Source organism: Psittacula echo (assembly GCF_963264785.1).
Source record: "Psittacula echo genome assembly, chromosome: 7".
NCBI lineage: Eukaryota > Metazoa > Chordata > Aves > Psittaciformes > Psittacidae > Psittacula > Psittacula echo.
The window spans coordinates 20,500,513-20,513,742 of record NC_137740.1 but is presented as its reverse complement, the minus strand read 5'-3'; the positions used below and the strand labels follow the sequence as shown (position 1 = coordinate 20,513,742).

At 56.0% G+C, this 13,230-nt stretch overlaps 1 protein-coding gene and 1 pseudogene across 3 annotated transcripts; both read left to right on the top strand.

Annotated features, from left to right (window-relative positions):
* The first annotated feature begins 8 nt into the window (after positions 1-8).
* LOC308223596 (flavin-containing monooxygenase 5-like) lies at positions 9-4,310 on the top strand (annotated as a pseudogene). The gene is made up of 8 exons (XR_013958953.1): positions 9-590; positions 804-992; positions 1,075-1,237; positions 2,012-2,154; positions 2,374-2,572; positions 2,673-3,020; positions 3,416-3,503; positions 3,587-4,310. The product of XR_013958953.1 is annotated as a flavin-containing monooxygenase 5-like (transcript).
* Positions 2,188-12,800, top strand: PRKAB2 (protein kinase AMP-activated non-catalytic subunit beta 2). Of its 2 annotated transcripts, none has more exons than XM_080622852.1 (9): positions 2,188-2,572; positions 2,673-3,020; positions 7,504-7,680; positions 7,883-8,049; positions 8,892-8,985; positions 9,573-9,687; positions 10,895-11,028; positions 11,339-11,407; positions 11,883-12,800. In XM_080622852.1, exons 3-9 carry the CDS (start codon positions 7,519-7,521, stop codon positions 11,958-11,960), a joined length of 819 nt encoding a protein of 272 aa, XP_080478978.1. In that variant the 5' UTR covers positions 2,188-2,572; positions 2,673-3,020; positions 7,504-7,518; the 3' UTR covers positions 11,961-12,800. The 2 variants fall into 2 exon arrangements, with proteins under 2 accessions (XP_080478978.1, XP_080478977.1); XM_080622851.1 differs by having other exon boundaries at positions 9,573-9,693.
* Positions 12,801-13,230: the final 430 nt, after the last annotated feature.

Genomic DNA, 13,230 nt, shown 5'->3' with positions numbered 1-13,230 from the left:
GAGGGGGTGCTGGTGGGTGCCAGCACGCAGCAGGTGCCGGCGTGGTGCCACCAGCATTTACGCTGAGGAAGGCGGAGGGCAAAGTGCAGATGCAGGGGCTGTGTCCACCAGGGTGGGAGTCATGGGTCCCCGTGGGAGGGCACGGCACTCCAGCGTGCCTCCATTGCTTGGACATACCATGAGGGGGGAGATTTTGAGAATCCGTAACTCTTGATAGCACATCTCCCAAGTGTCTGAATGTAAACACTGCAATGGTGAAAAACCCCAGCACTGACCAGATTCCTGCTGGAGCCGGGGAATAGCTGTACTCTCACAGTCCCAGACAAAACTTTGGGGGCTGCCCCTGAGCTTGTGACCATTTTGGAGCACAGGACCAAACTGTGCACAGCTGCAAGCCGTGCCCTTAAGCCCCGTTCTCTGGCACTGTCTCCAGACAGAGACCAGAGGTGGAGGGCAGCATGGCAAAGAGGGTGGCCATCATTGGAGGGGGCAGCAGCGGGCTGTGTGCCATCAAAGCCTGCCTGCAGGAGTCACTGGAGCCCATCTGCTTCGAGAGGAGCTGGGACATTGGAGGGCTCTGGAGGTTTGAGGTAAACCCTGCTGGCCACATGTCTTGCTGGGGGTCAGTACTGCAGCAGCTGGGGGATCAGTGGCTGCTGGTGGGGTGGCATGCAGCCGGCTGTGGCGGGGTCCTGAGGGCGAGCTGAGGGCAGGGGCTCTACATAAAGAGCCACCACATCAGCCCCAGCCATCCGCCCCCATCATGGTGCCTGACCACACAAGGCCATGCCCCACTCCTGCAGGAGCACCCCGAGGAGGGCCGCGCCAGCATCTACCGCTCTGTCATCATCAACACCTCCAAGGAGATGATGTGCTTCAGCGACTTCCTCATACCTGAGGACTTCCCCAACTACATGCACAACTCCAAGATCATGGAGTACTTCCGCATGTACGCCCAGCACTTCGACCTGCTCCGCCACATCCGATTCAGGGTGAGAGCCGCCAGGGTCTGGGGTGAGCAGCAAAACAGGGCCGGGGCACAGGGTGCCTGACGCCCGCTCCCCCTGCACCCAGACCAGTGTGTGCCGTGTGTCCAAGCGCCCCGACTTTGCCGCCACGGGCCAGTGGGAGGTGGTGACGGAGAGCGAGGGGAAGCAGGAGGTGGCCGTCTTTGATGCTGTGCTGGTGTGCACCGGGCACCACACCGAGGCCCACCTCCCGCTGAGCACCTTTCCAGGTACTGCCCTGCAGACTGCTCGCTTGGTCCTTGACACCCCTGGGATCACCCTCCTCTCCAGCTTAGTCCCCACTCCACCCTGGCTACTGCCAAAATGCTCCCACAGAGTAACACACCAGGCAGGATTGCACGAGCATGCTGCTGTCCCACCTATCTTGGTAGTCTGTCCTAGGTGCCTCTTGCTGTGCCATCAGCACCTGACCAAAGTGCCCTGCTGGCAAGGGTCACTTCTGCCAGCTCATCTCTCCCATCAGCAACTGGCTCCCCGAGCTGCTGGCCATGCATCCACTGGGCTCTCCAGCTCTGTGGCAAGGCTTGAGAGCTTGGTGCTGGTGTTGGCCTTTTACTGTTGGTGCCAGACAAAAATGCCTGGAGGGCTTTCACCCATGGAGACCCTATCTGACTGGGGAGCAGGATGGAGTACACCATCACCAGGGTCTGGCAGGACGGCACAGATCACAACTGCTCCTCCACCCCAACACCTAGCACCAGGCAGGAACTACAGGACAATTCTGGGATGGGAGCATGGAGGTCTTCAGTCCAAGCCCTGCTGCAAGCCAGGCTAGGCCCAAAGCCAGAGCAGGATACTCAGGGCCACACTGAGCATCTCCCAGGCTGGAGATGCCATCACCTCTCTGGGCATCATTCCAGGGCCATACTGCTGCTGTTGGTCACTCTGGTCCCAACCTGTTCTCAAAACACACCACCAGTCTGAGCAGAGGGACAGCCACCCCCTACCCCACATCCCTGCCTAGCACAGCTTCTCTCTCTCAGGGCTGGAAAAGTTTGAGGGCTGGTACCTGCACAGCCAGGACTACAAGAGCCTGCAGTCTTTTTCAGGGAAGCGCGTACTCGTGGTTGGCAGTGGGAATTCAGGCATCGACACTGTGGTGGAGCTGAGCCATGCAGCTGAGCAGGTGTGCTGGGAGAGCCACCAGGACTGAGCAACCCCTTACCATCCCCTGCAGGATCCCCGCCCTCCAGCACCCGGCCACAAGCACCCATCCCCTCTCAATGGGGATGGCTGTTGTGGTCCCAGAAGCTCTGCTGGTATCGCTGTCCAAGGAACATGGTGAGACTCCAGCCCTGTCCTGAGGGTACTGCTACATCATCACATTTCCTCTCCTTCCTTCCAGGTCTTCCTCAGCACCAAGCATGGGACCTGAGTGCTGCACCGGTTAGCAGATGGGGGTATCCCTTTGACTTTTCCTATCTCAGCCACTTCATGCAGCTCTTCCAAAGCCTGCTGCCTCGAAAAGCCATCAGTTTTCTCTTGGAGAACAAGCTGAATGCCCGCTTCGACCATGATCCCTATGGCCTGCGGCCCCAGCACTGGTGAGTGCCCTGGCAGCACTCCTGCTGCCTGCTCCATGCAGTCCATCCTACTGCCTGTCCCACTGCTGGGGCACACACAAGGTCTGCCTGTGCCTTCCAGGGTCCTTGACCAACACCCAACCATCAGTGACGACCTCCCAACCGCATCATTTCGGGCAGGGTGCTGGTGAAGCCAAACATCCAGGAGTTCACAGAGATATCTGCCATCTTTGAAGATGGTACCAGGGAAGATATTGACGCTGTGGTCTTTGCCATGGGATACAGCTTTTCCTTCCCCTTCCTCGAAGGCTGTGTGAAGGTGGTGGAGAACCAGATTTCTCTCTACAAATTCATGTTCCCCCTGACCTGGAGAAGTCGACACTAGCTTTCATTGGCCTCATCCAGCCCCTGGGTGCCATCATGCCCATCTCTGAGCTCCAGTGTCACTGGGCCACCCGTGTCTTCAAGGGTAAGTGAGGCAGTGTGGGGGGAATGCAGATGGGCTCCCCCAGACATGGGAAGGTTAAGTTGTTCAGTTGGTGGCATCCCTTCACACACTGCTTTCCCCCACTCACCTTTTGATCTTCGTTTTGTTTCTTGGAGACAAAAACCATCATTGCATTTTGCAACAAGCCTAACACTCATCTTCTTTTGTGGGAGCCACTAACAGGTCCCATTGCCTGCAAACCACCTTTTCCCTTTTTTTTTCTGCTGTTACTTTCTTCGCCCGTGCCTCACACTTTGCTCCTGATGTGGTAGCGTGTCCCTGAACCCTCAGAGGTTTCCATGTGCAAGCAAAGGCCAGGCTGGGCTGCAGAGCCAGCCAGACTGTGATAGGAGCACAGCCCTTCCTCCCAGCTACAGCCTCCTCTTCCCCACGGCTGCAGGACCTGCTGCCATCCGCTGACATGCTGGCTGACATTGTGCAAACCAAGGAGAAAATGGCCAAGCAGTAAGGAAGCTGTGCAGGCATCAGCCCTGCCACTGTCACCCCTGTGCCCACCTGCCAAACCTGCCCAGTCTCCCTGCCCACAGGTATCTGAGCAGCCAGCGGCACACCATCCAGGTGGATTACATCCCCTACATGGATGAGCTTGCCTGCCAGGTGGGGGTCAAGCCCAACCTGCTCACCCTCTTCCTCACCGACCCCAAGCTGGCGCTGGAGGTTGCCTTCGGGCCCTGCACACCATACCAGTACCGCCTGCGGGGCCCAGGCAAGTGGGCCGGTGCCAGGGAGGCCATCCTCACCCAGCGGCAGCGCATCATCAAGCCCCTGCAAGGCAATGCTGGGAACCGCCCTGCCCGCTCCAGAACTACACCCCGCATCTTCAAGGTCTTTTTCAGCATTGGGTTGATTGTGACCACCCTTGTGTATATCTTGATCTCTTCTTTACCTATAATGAAGGAGACACCGGGTCCTCCTGGCAATCTGCTTCCTTTTCTTTGGGCTACAGTGTTTCCGTAGTCTCTTGCTAGGTCTGCCACCACACGAGGAGGCACAAAGAGGCTTCGTTCCTTGAGATGAGAAGTTTAAAGAACCAAACTTTTGGTTCCTTGAAGGCAAAACAGACCAGACAGCCTGGTCTGTCTCACTTTCCTGCTGTATCAGGGCCACAAGTCTTGTCAGGGGCAGCTCCGAGGACAGGGATCACTCTGCAAGCTCTGCCTGTGGTTTGTTTGGCAAAGAGGTGATGGTGAAACAGGGAACTTGCTCAGCAACGACACCTTGGGAAACAGGCAATAAAGCTAGTCCCCATGATGTGTGGGCTGTCTCCGTCGCTGCTGTGCGTTCCAAGGCATCTGTCCTGCCCACACAGTGCCTGTCCAGCTCGCAGGCAACAACCTGGCCACTGCACCCCTCAGCCGGCCTCCCCAGCCCCGCCGCCATCCCTGAACCCTTACCCGCCACCTCGGGGCCACAGCCCTGCCCTCAAACGACATGGCCGCCCGCCGGCTGCGGCGCGGATGAAGCCGCGCAGGCCTCAGCGCGCCAGGCCAGCCGCCCTTTCACGACAACCACCGAAGCCGCCCTCAACAAACATGGCGTCTGCCCGGCAGCGGGAAAGCGGGTTCGCGGGAGGGGGGGAGGGAGGAGGGCGCGGCCATAGAACGGCGCGCGGGGGCGGGCCAGAGCGCCCCGCAGAGGCTGGCGGCGGCGGCGGCGGGGGGTGTCGCCATTTTGGACGGAGGCGGAGAGCGGGGCGGCGGTGGCCAGGTGGGGCTGCAGTCGGGACTGGGGGCTAGCGGCGGGTGTCCCGGCGGGCCTGGCTGCGGATGGGCGGGAGGCAGCTGGCCGGGCGCTGCTATGGGAGACGGGGGGTGAGGCTTGGCGGGACGTCCCCACGTGTGACAGCGCAGTAGGTAACGGTGGCCTGGACCCCTCACTGGTGGCCGTGGCCTGCAGCCGGCTCGGAGCACCTCAGGAGCACCCTGTCTCTAGCCGGTGCAGCCAGCTTCTCCTAAGGGCCGTGGCAGGCACCCAGCAGGGAAGGGGAGCGGGTGGCGGCCCTGCATGCCGTGACAGCCCTAACAGCGCTTCGCTGAGCCCTCATGACAGCCGTGCCAACGCCACTGCTTTGCAGAGCCCTCATCCCAGTCATGCCTGCTTGGCACGATCCAGAGGGGGGAGGATTTCTTATCCCCGGTTTCCCAGCTCATTCCCTTAGCCTTATGGCAACCTCGCGGCTGAGCTCTGGTTCCCTTCTCTGAATGAGGGAGGCAGAAGAGTCTGGGCAAGTCAGGCTTCCCTGGATACCTTCAGCACCAAGAGGTGTTAGGCAGGCAGGCTGTGGGCAACTGAGAGTGCTGAACAGAGACCCTCATCTCTCCAAAATAAACCTCAGGCTGGCTGCTGGTGTTTCCCAGTCCAGGTCACTGGCTGGGTGGGAGAGGCAGCAAATGTGACACCGCTCAGGGGGGACTGGTGTATTTTTGTGTCCAGGTCAGAAGCAAAGTGGGGAGGTGGGGCTGGTTGAAACCGAAAGGGCTTTGTGATCCAGCAGGCAGGCACCCACCTTATTGCAGACTGTAGCTGGCAGCAGCTTGCTGCCAGACTGGGAGCAGACGTGCTGAGACGCTGTGGAGGTTTGCTTGGGTTTTGGTATGGGGCAGTGTTGCCATCAGTGACTTGAAGATACTTGTGTCACACCATCAGAGCATGCTGTGCTACAAGGGCTTGTCTGAATGCAGGAGCTGTAGAAGTTAATTCAGTAAACCCAAGCGCTGCAGGCTATGCTCAGAGAGCTCACTGTCCCAGCACAGCAAGGTGCCTGTGTGTGTGATACAGGAGGTGGGGTGGTCTTGTCTGCATGGGGTTGCCAATACCATGCACCAGAAAGAAGCCAGCACTTGGGAGGAACCTCAGAAAGCGTTAGGATAGCGTAACCTGCAAGGGACAGCCAGAGGGAATGAATTCCTTTTAGAGACAAGAAGCTTTCACATCTGTTAACACCTGCATGTATCTCTCAGGTCTGTCTTGGTACAAGAGGATGTTCAGCATTTCCTACCTTCCTCCCTGTAGATGAGAAGTAAGGGAGCCTTAGTGGAGATACTGGGGAAGAAGCTCCTCAACAGCAGGTCTAGTGGCACAGGGATAGATTTTATGAGAAGCTGGCTGAGCCTCCTCCAGGGCAGAGGGGGAAGATGTCAGAGCAAGTGGTGCAGCTCATCTGACCTGGATCTTCAGGTACGCTTGATCCTCATGGGGGGGGGGGGGGGGGTATGGGTTAGCTGTCCTCTGAGACTGCCTTTTAGCCCTCAGGATTTAAGAAATACTTTAGTAATTGCCCTGTAATGTTCTAAAGCCTGGCTTTGGCTGGCAGCCTTGCCTGGCACCCTTCATATAACCTGATCTTCTAAACAAATCCTTAAATGTTGCAGCTAAGTGCATGAAGCAATGCTGGCTGTCCTCTTGCCTTGCCCTGCAGCTCCCATGATCAGTGTGGTAAGCTGAAAAATTAGCCTGTGAAGGGGCAAGAATCACAATCCATTTCAGCTGCTGAAAAGTGGGTAGGGCTTGAAGAGTCCCATGCAGCTTGCAGTGGCTTTGTTGTTTGTCCCAAGAGGTGTGTAGTTGTTCTTGGCTTTGTGCTATATGACAGTTCTCCTCTTTTGCCTTCTCTGAGCTGGGTGAGATTGGGGATGACAGCCTATCTTCAGCTGCATGGTGGCACTGAGGCAGCTGGGTGGCCCTTCTCTTATCCTGGGGCTCCAGGTGGCCAGGGAGACACCAGAATGCGCAGGGTGGTGCTACTGGTTAGGTTCACAAGCAGAACTCACTGTGCTGCAGCTGACATGGTGGCTTGCCTGGTGAATCATAAGTGAATTCTGTCGAGAGCTGAGCTTTTTTCAGACACCACGGCATTAACCCCACATCTTGGCCAAGCTCCAGCTTGGGTGATTCCATTTGGACACTTTAACTGCTCCCTGTCACCATTGCCAGGCGCAAGGCTCTGCTCTTCTGCCTGTAAGCTCCTGGAGGCTTGGGATCTGTTGAACAGCTGCTACTTTCAGTCTTTCTTTGTTTTCCTGCTGTATGTAGGGGATTTGTCTGTGAAGCTTGACTGTAAGACTGTGAAAGAGGCTCTGTTAACACCAAGCAGTTGATTTGCCAGTAAAGGTTGCTTTATTTTGCCCATCAGTCCCTCTACTATGCTGGCTGCTATGGGCTTGTATGGGGTACAGTGTAACTAGTATGTGTTTTGGAGTATAACAGTTACCAATGTAACTAGAGTGATGGTTCATAAGGATATGGCTATAATTAGGTCAAGCTATCTTGTTTGTTAAATTCCCATTCAAGCTCCCAAACTTGGCAGTGGAAATGAACTTTGGGCCTTTTTTAGGACTGCTGTCAGTCTCCCCTGGCAAAGAGCACTGGGAATGACATCCTTGCTCCTCACCTCACTGCCAGAGCCTGTGGGCACAGGCACACTGCTGTCTTCTCTCTCTCACAGGGGAGCTGAGCTGCCATGGGGAACACCACGAGTGAGCGAGTGTCGGGGGAGCGCCACGGCTCCAAGTCCCACCGCTCAGATGGCTCCGGTGCCACCCACCCTGCCAAGGAGCACCCACACAAGATCATGGTGGGCAGCACTGATGACCCCAGTGTTTTCAGCTCTCATGATTCCAAGGTAGGGGCTAGCCACTGCCTTCTCTGTCCTGCCCTTTGGGGCTCTGTGCTCCCAGCCATGTGAGAGGCCTATGGAGAGTTGGGAGGCTAGAGGTGCTCTGCAGTGTTCTTGTCTGGGATGTGCAGCTGGGCTGGTAGAGGCAAGGACGGAGTGAATGTGGTCCCGGTTGTCTCTGTGTCTCAGGCTGTTTTTCTTACCTCAGATTCCTGGGGATAAGGAGTTTGTGTCATGGCAGCCAGATCTGGAGGAGTCAGTGAAACCGTCCCAACAGGCTCGTCCCACTGTCATTCGCTGGGCTGATGGAGGCAAAGAGGTCTTCATCTCTGGATCTTTCAACAACTGGAGCACCAAGATCCCACTCATCAAGAGGTAGCCTGTCCCTCAGGTCACTCTTAATTCTCCTCTGCTCCATCATGGGAAGTGTTTCTCCTTCTCTTTGCTGGTGGCTGTTCCCTTTGCTCACCTGTCTTGTCTATGTTCACCCAAGCTGGAGGGTCTGAGCACAAATATGTAGTCAGCTTCTTCCCTTGGTGGTGCTGATAAGTTGTACAACAGAGAGACAGGACAGGATGGGCCACTTTGCTTGCCCAGCTTGATGTCACACAGCAGCTTGTCCCAGCAGCAGAGCCCTATGCAGTTATCTTCTGGAAGCTGTCAGCTCTTTGTTTGGCTGTGGCCTTACCCCCTGCCTAGTTGTGTTGTTGCCAGCGGGGGTTGTTTGTTTGTCCCTCACATATCTTATTGCCCTAATGATGTTCTTGTCGTTCCACAATACATGACCCTGGGCATAGTCCCAGCAAATTGCCTGGAATGGGTTTATCTCAATTGTGGATTTTACAAACAGAGCTGCTGTGTTTGCTGTCCCCATCCTGCAGTGCCAGCACAGGGTTAGATGCTTTTCCCATGCATCCCTCCAGATGTGTCTTGCAGAGGCTGTCTGTAACATCAACTTTCTCTGGACATGTGGGGCTGGACTGCTTCCTGTGCACTCCTTCCAGCTGGGCTTCTGAGGGGCTGAGCCACACTGGTGCTCTGAATGCTCACACTTGTTGCGTTGTGCCTCAGATCACTGACAAGGAGCAAGCCTAATCCTGCATGAAGGCGTGGTGGTTGAGGGGCTGGACAGTGCATGTTTTCTGGGACCCCATGGAAGAGCACCATCCGGAGCATCAACAGGGTAATGCTGTTGAACCTCTGTTCTCTCTGCACAGCCACAATGACTTTGTCGCTATCCTGGACCTCCCAGAAGGAGAACACCAGTACAAATTTTTTGTGGATGGCCAGTGGGTCCATGACCCATCTGAGGTAATGCTGAAAGCTTTATCCCTGCAGATCTTGATTTCTGCAGGGTACTAGACATGATGTAACTGCAGCAGAGGGGGAACAGGAATAGCTGAAGGTGTCTGCTAAAACAAAAGGGGCATCTCAGTCCCATGAGTCCTTTCAGAGGCTGGCTCCTCTGGGCTTTGACATGCCATATAGGGGAGTTCCAGGGAAGTGCTGAGTGGCAGGAAAACACCAGAAAGCCTTTAATTCTTATTGAGAATTGGCTGCATGGGAAGATGGGCTATGGGGTCAGCACTCACCTGCAGGTTCTTCTCCAAACTAAATCGTGGTAGCAGCAGGGGAAGGAGAGGATAGTAACTTACCCATTGGCATGTAGCAGGATGGAGGATGAAAATAGGACGTGATGTAGGAGCATGGGAGTAAAGGGAAATCCTCCCAGTGTAAACAGCAGAGATCTGCAAGTGTAGAGCAGAACTAGATACTGGCTGCCTGTGCTCTGAGGTAATGGTGCAGCAAAGACAGCTTGGGTGAGAGGATCTAGGAAGCATTGAGTGTTCTTTGGTGGAAGATGAACATAGGAAGATTCTTACCTCAGTTCTCTCCAGCCTGTGGTCACCAGCCAGATGGGGACGATTAACAACCTGATTCATGTCAAGAAGTCTGACTTTGAGGTGTTTGATGCTTTGAAGGTGGATTCCCTGGAGAGCTCAGAAACCTCAGGTCGGGGTGAGTTTTTATACATTAGAGCTTTGCATGTGCTATTTTCCATGTCCTCTGTGCTGAGACTCCCTGCTCTGGGGGTGAACAGACCGCCTGAGCAGAGGTGAGGGCCTGCAGCTGGGAGGAACAGTGTTTGGCAGTGTGTCCTCAGCAGCCCGCAGCTGAGTCCTTGTCCTTATAGAGGGACTGTGCTTGTGTAACTTGTTCTGTGCTAGCACCATCCCAGAGCAGGGTCAGTGCCTGTGCATGGCTGAGGCAGCCGTTTCAGACTGGTGAACTCCGGGAACATCAGCCTGTTCTATCTGCTCAACTGTAAGTCATCTGATCTGGGGTGCAAGCTAGGTGAGAGCAGGATCCAGGTTATTTTCAGCAGCTACTCTTGGTTTTCATGCCAAGGTAATTTGTACTGGTGCTAGCTCATCGCAAACCTCCCTCTCCACTTGTGTTACAGCAGCAGGTTAGGTTACCATGCAGACACCAGCACTGCTGGCTCAGTGTGTAATGCTGGCAAGTAGCTCAGGCATGTTCCAGTCCAGACACCTCTGCTGTCTGCCATCCCTGGTATAAACCCTGTTTCAGATAGAGCTCAGCTCCACAGCCTTGCCCAACCTGGGCAGGAGATACTTCACTGAAGCCGGCAAGCAGCAGCACCTCCAGGGAGGTGGAGCCCTTCTTGGATGCTTGTTGTTCCAAAATGATCAGGTCAGATGTGGTCGGGAGGTACATCCAGTCCAGCTTCCAGTGACCACAAGCTCCCATGGTTCCTCACATGGGTTGAGCAGCTGCTCCATCTAGACCTCCCATTTGCCCTTTCTGGGACCTCCTCATCAGGCAGTCCTGCAGCACTGAGAGCATGCAGGCGTGCTGCTTGCTGTGCCCCTGCTGCACAAGGTGCAGTTCTGGGCCAAGCTGGCTGCTTGCTACAAGTTGAGGGACCCAGCTGTGCTGAGGGCTATGTGCAGGGGTCTTGGGGTGGCTTCCACAGAGTGCTTGCTTTGTGTCAATGCACATGCAATGCTTGGAAATGCCTAGGACTCACTTGGCTGCTTTTTCCATTGTGAAAAGGCTGAGCTGTTACTGTAGGATATATGCACATGGCTCATGGAAGATGTTTGTGCCTGAAAGACCCTGCTGGATCCTTCTTAGCTTCTTGGGAAGCCAGGCCTGCTTCAGCCATTTCATGTCTCCTTCTTTCTCTTCTCTTTAGACTTGTCAAGCTCACCACCTGGACCTTATGGCCAAGAATTATATGTATACCGGCCTGAGGAGCGCTTCAAATCCCCGCCCATCCTCCCACCTCACCTCCTCCAGGTCATCCTGAACAAGGACACCAATATCTCGGTGGGTACCATCATACTGCCCACACACAGGGAGCCACAGTGGGGTTGGAAGGGGAGTCCTGTCTACAGGGACCCTGTTCTCCCCTTGGCTGGAGCCTCACCCTTGGCATTTCCTGGGAAAAGCACCACTTTTCCATTAACAACGCTGGTTTGGCTCCTTACTTGGCCTGGTGCTTAGCTGAGTTCTGTTCCTGTTCAGAACAGCCAGAGACACTAGCAGCTCAGATTGCCTGAGATGGCAGCTCCCTGTGGTGGCTGGAGCTGGGGGGTCAGGGCTCTGCTGTTCTTCTGTGACACTCCTCTTCTCCTAGTGTGACCCAGCACTGCTGCCTGAACCCAACCATGTCATGCTCAATCACCTCTACGCACTGTCCATCAAGGTAAGGGCAGGTCCCATGAGGCTGCTGGGTGAGGGAAGTGGAGCTGCTGTAGCTCCCAGGAGCCTGGAGTGCTTGCAGGGAGCAGACAACAGGGGGGTGGAGATGGTGGTGCAGGGATCAAAGGACCCACACAAGGACAGCTTAGCTGGCTGCTGAAGTGTGGCATGTGCAGGGGTGTAGGCTGTGGCTTTCTTTCAGTTCTCTTTAGCTGCCTCTCTGCAGCCTGATGGAACTGGGCAGCCCTGGGCAATCCTGCTGTGTGCCAGACCCTTCCCTTGCACTCCTTGTCATGGGTGTTGTACGTGCCTTGCTGGCTGTGAGACTCAGGAGAACAGGGACAGGCTGGGGAGGCTACTCAGGCTTGCAGAGCCCTCTTCCTGATGGCGGCTATGGGGCGCCCCACTCCCAGGTTGGAACAGCCAGGCTGCACTGGGCTGTCCCCCTCCTGCTCCCACTGACACTGTGCCTCTCACAGGATGGCGTGATGGTGCTCAGTGCCACACACCGCTACAAGAAGAAGTACGTCACCACGCTGCTGTACAAGCCCATCTGAGCTGGGGCCTCACCCGCTCGCCACGCAGGACACTAATCGCCGCTTTGTCTGCACACACTGGGCCACAGGACTGTGTGAGAACTGACTGCTGGCTCCAGCCTCGAACCTGGCAGGGATGTGAGCCCTGGCAATGAGCCCAGGGCCACTGGGGCTTGTGACACTGTCCCATCCTACTGGTGTGGTTTGATTTAACCCTTGGTTTCCCCCCACCTACAGTTCCCCTTGGCTTCTCTGAGTCTCTGGGGCCACTTTTGCTGCTCACCAGAACACCTTTTCCTTGTGCCCAGCATGGAAAAGGCTTCACCTGCCCATCTTCTCCAGCCTGCACTGGCCCCAAGGTGGTCCTGGCAGTGCCTCCAGCAACATGTCCTGTCTGCTGAAGGTTGCTGTGCTGTCCTGGTGATGGGCCTCCAAGGCCACCTTGATCCCTACAGGCTGTGGGACAATGCAGCCTGCCCAATCCTGCAGCCCTGGCTATGGTGCTGCCCCCCTCCTTGTGCTCACTAGCTTTGAGGAAGGGCTGTCAGCCTTGGCTGCAGCCCCAACCCTCTGCCAGGTTCAGCATCGAGCCAGCGGGAGGGAGGGTGCAGCTGGACTGGATGCAGTCATGCTTACCTGCCACTGGGACACCACCGTCAAGGACTGAACGCCCCGTCCCCACCATCGAGTGCTTCTGCGGGGAATGGCTGACTTCGTCACAGCCAGAGGGACACCGTGCACGCCATACTGGAGGGGCCTGGGAAGAGCGGAGCAGGGCACATATCCCAGGACTCCGGCTACACCGCCTGCTGCCAGAGCAGTGCCATGCAACAGGGTTTTCTCTATTTATTACAGTATTTATTGATATCAGTGCTGCTGGCCTGATGTTGGAGGGGGGCTCTGAAGCGGCGAGGGGAAAAGGGAGCAAGCGCCCAGTGGGGCTCAGAGCTGCCCTTGGGGTGGGGCCAGCCAGTGCCTTCTGCTGTGGGTAGCTTGGGAAGCACAGCTGCAGAGACCTGTGTGCCAGAAACACCACAACCTGCAGGAAACCTTTATTGGGACTCCAGCCACTGAACAGAATGTGGCATTTCTTACATCCTCTCACACTGGGGCCCCAACATGCCCGGGGAGGCCCCAAAATGTGGCTCTGATACTTCTGTCTATATACATATACGTGCATCCAATAGCAGGGACGAGTATGCAGCATGGTTATAAATGGGACCAAGTCCCAGGGCGAGAGGTGCTTGATGTGGAGGGCTGTACACCCCACTCTAAGTACTGTGGGTGGAAA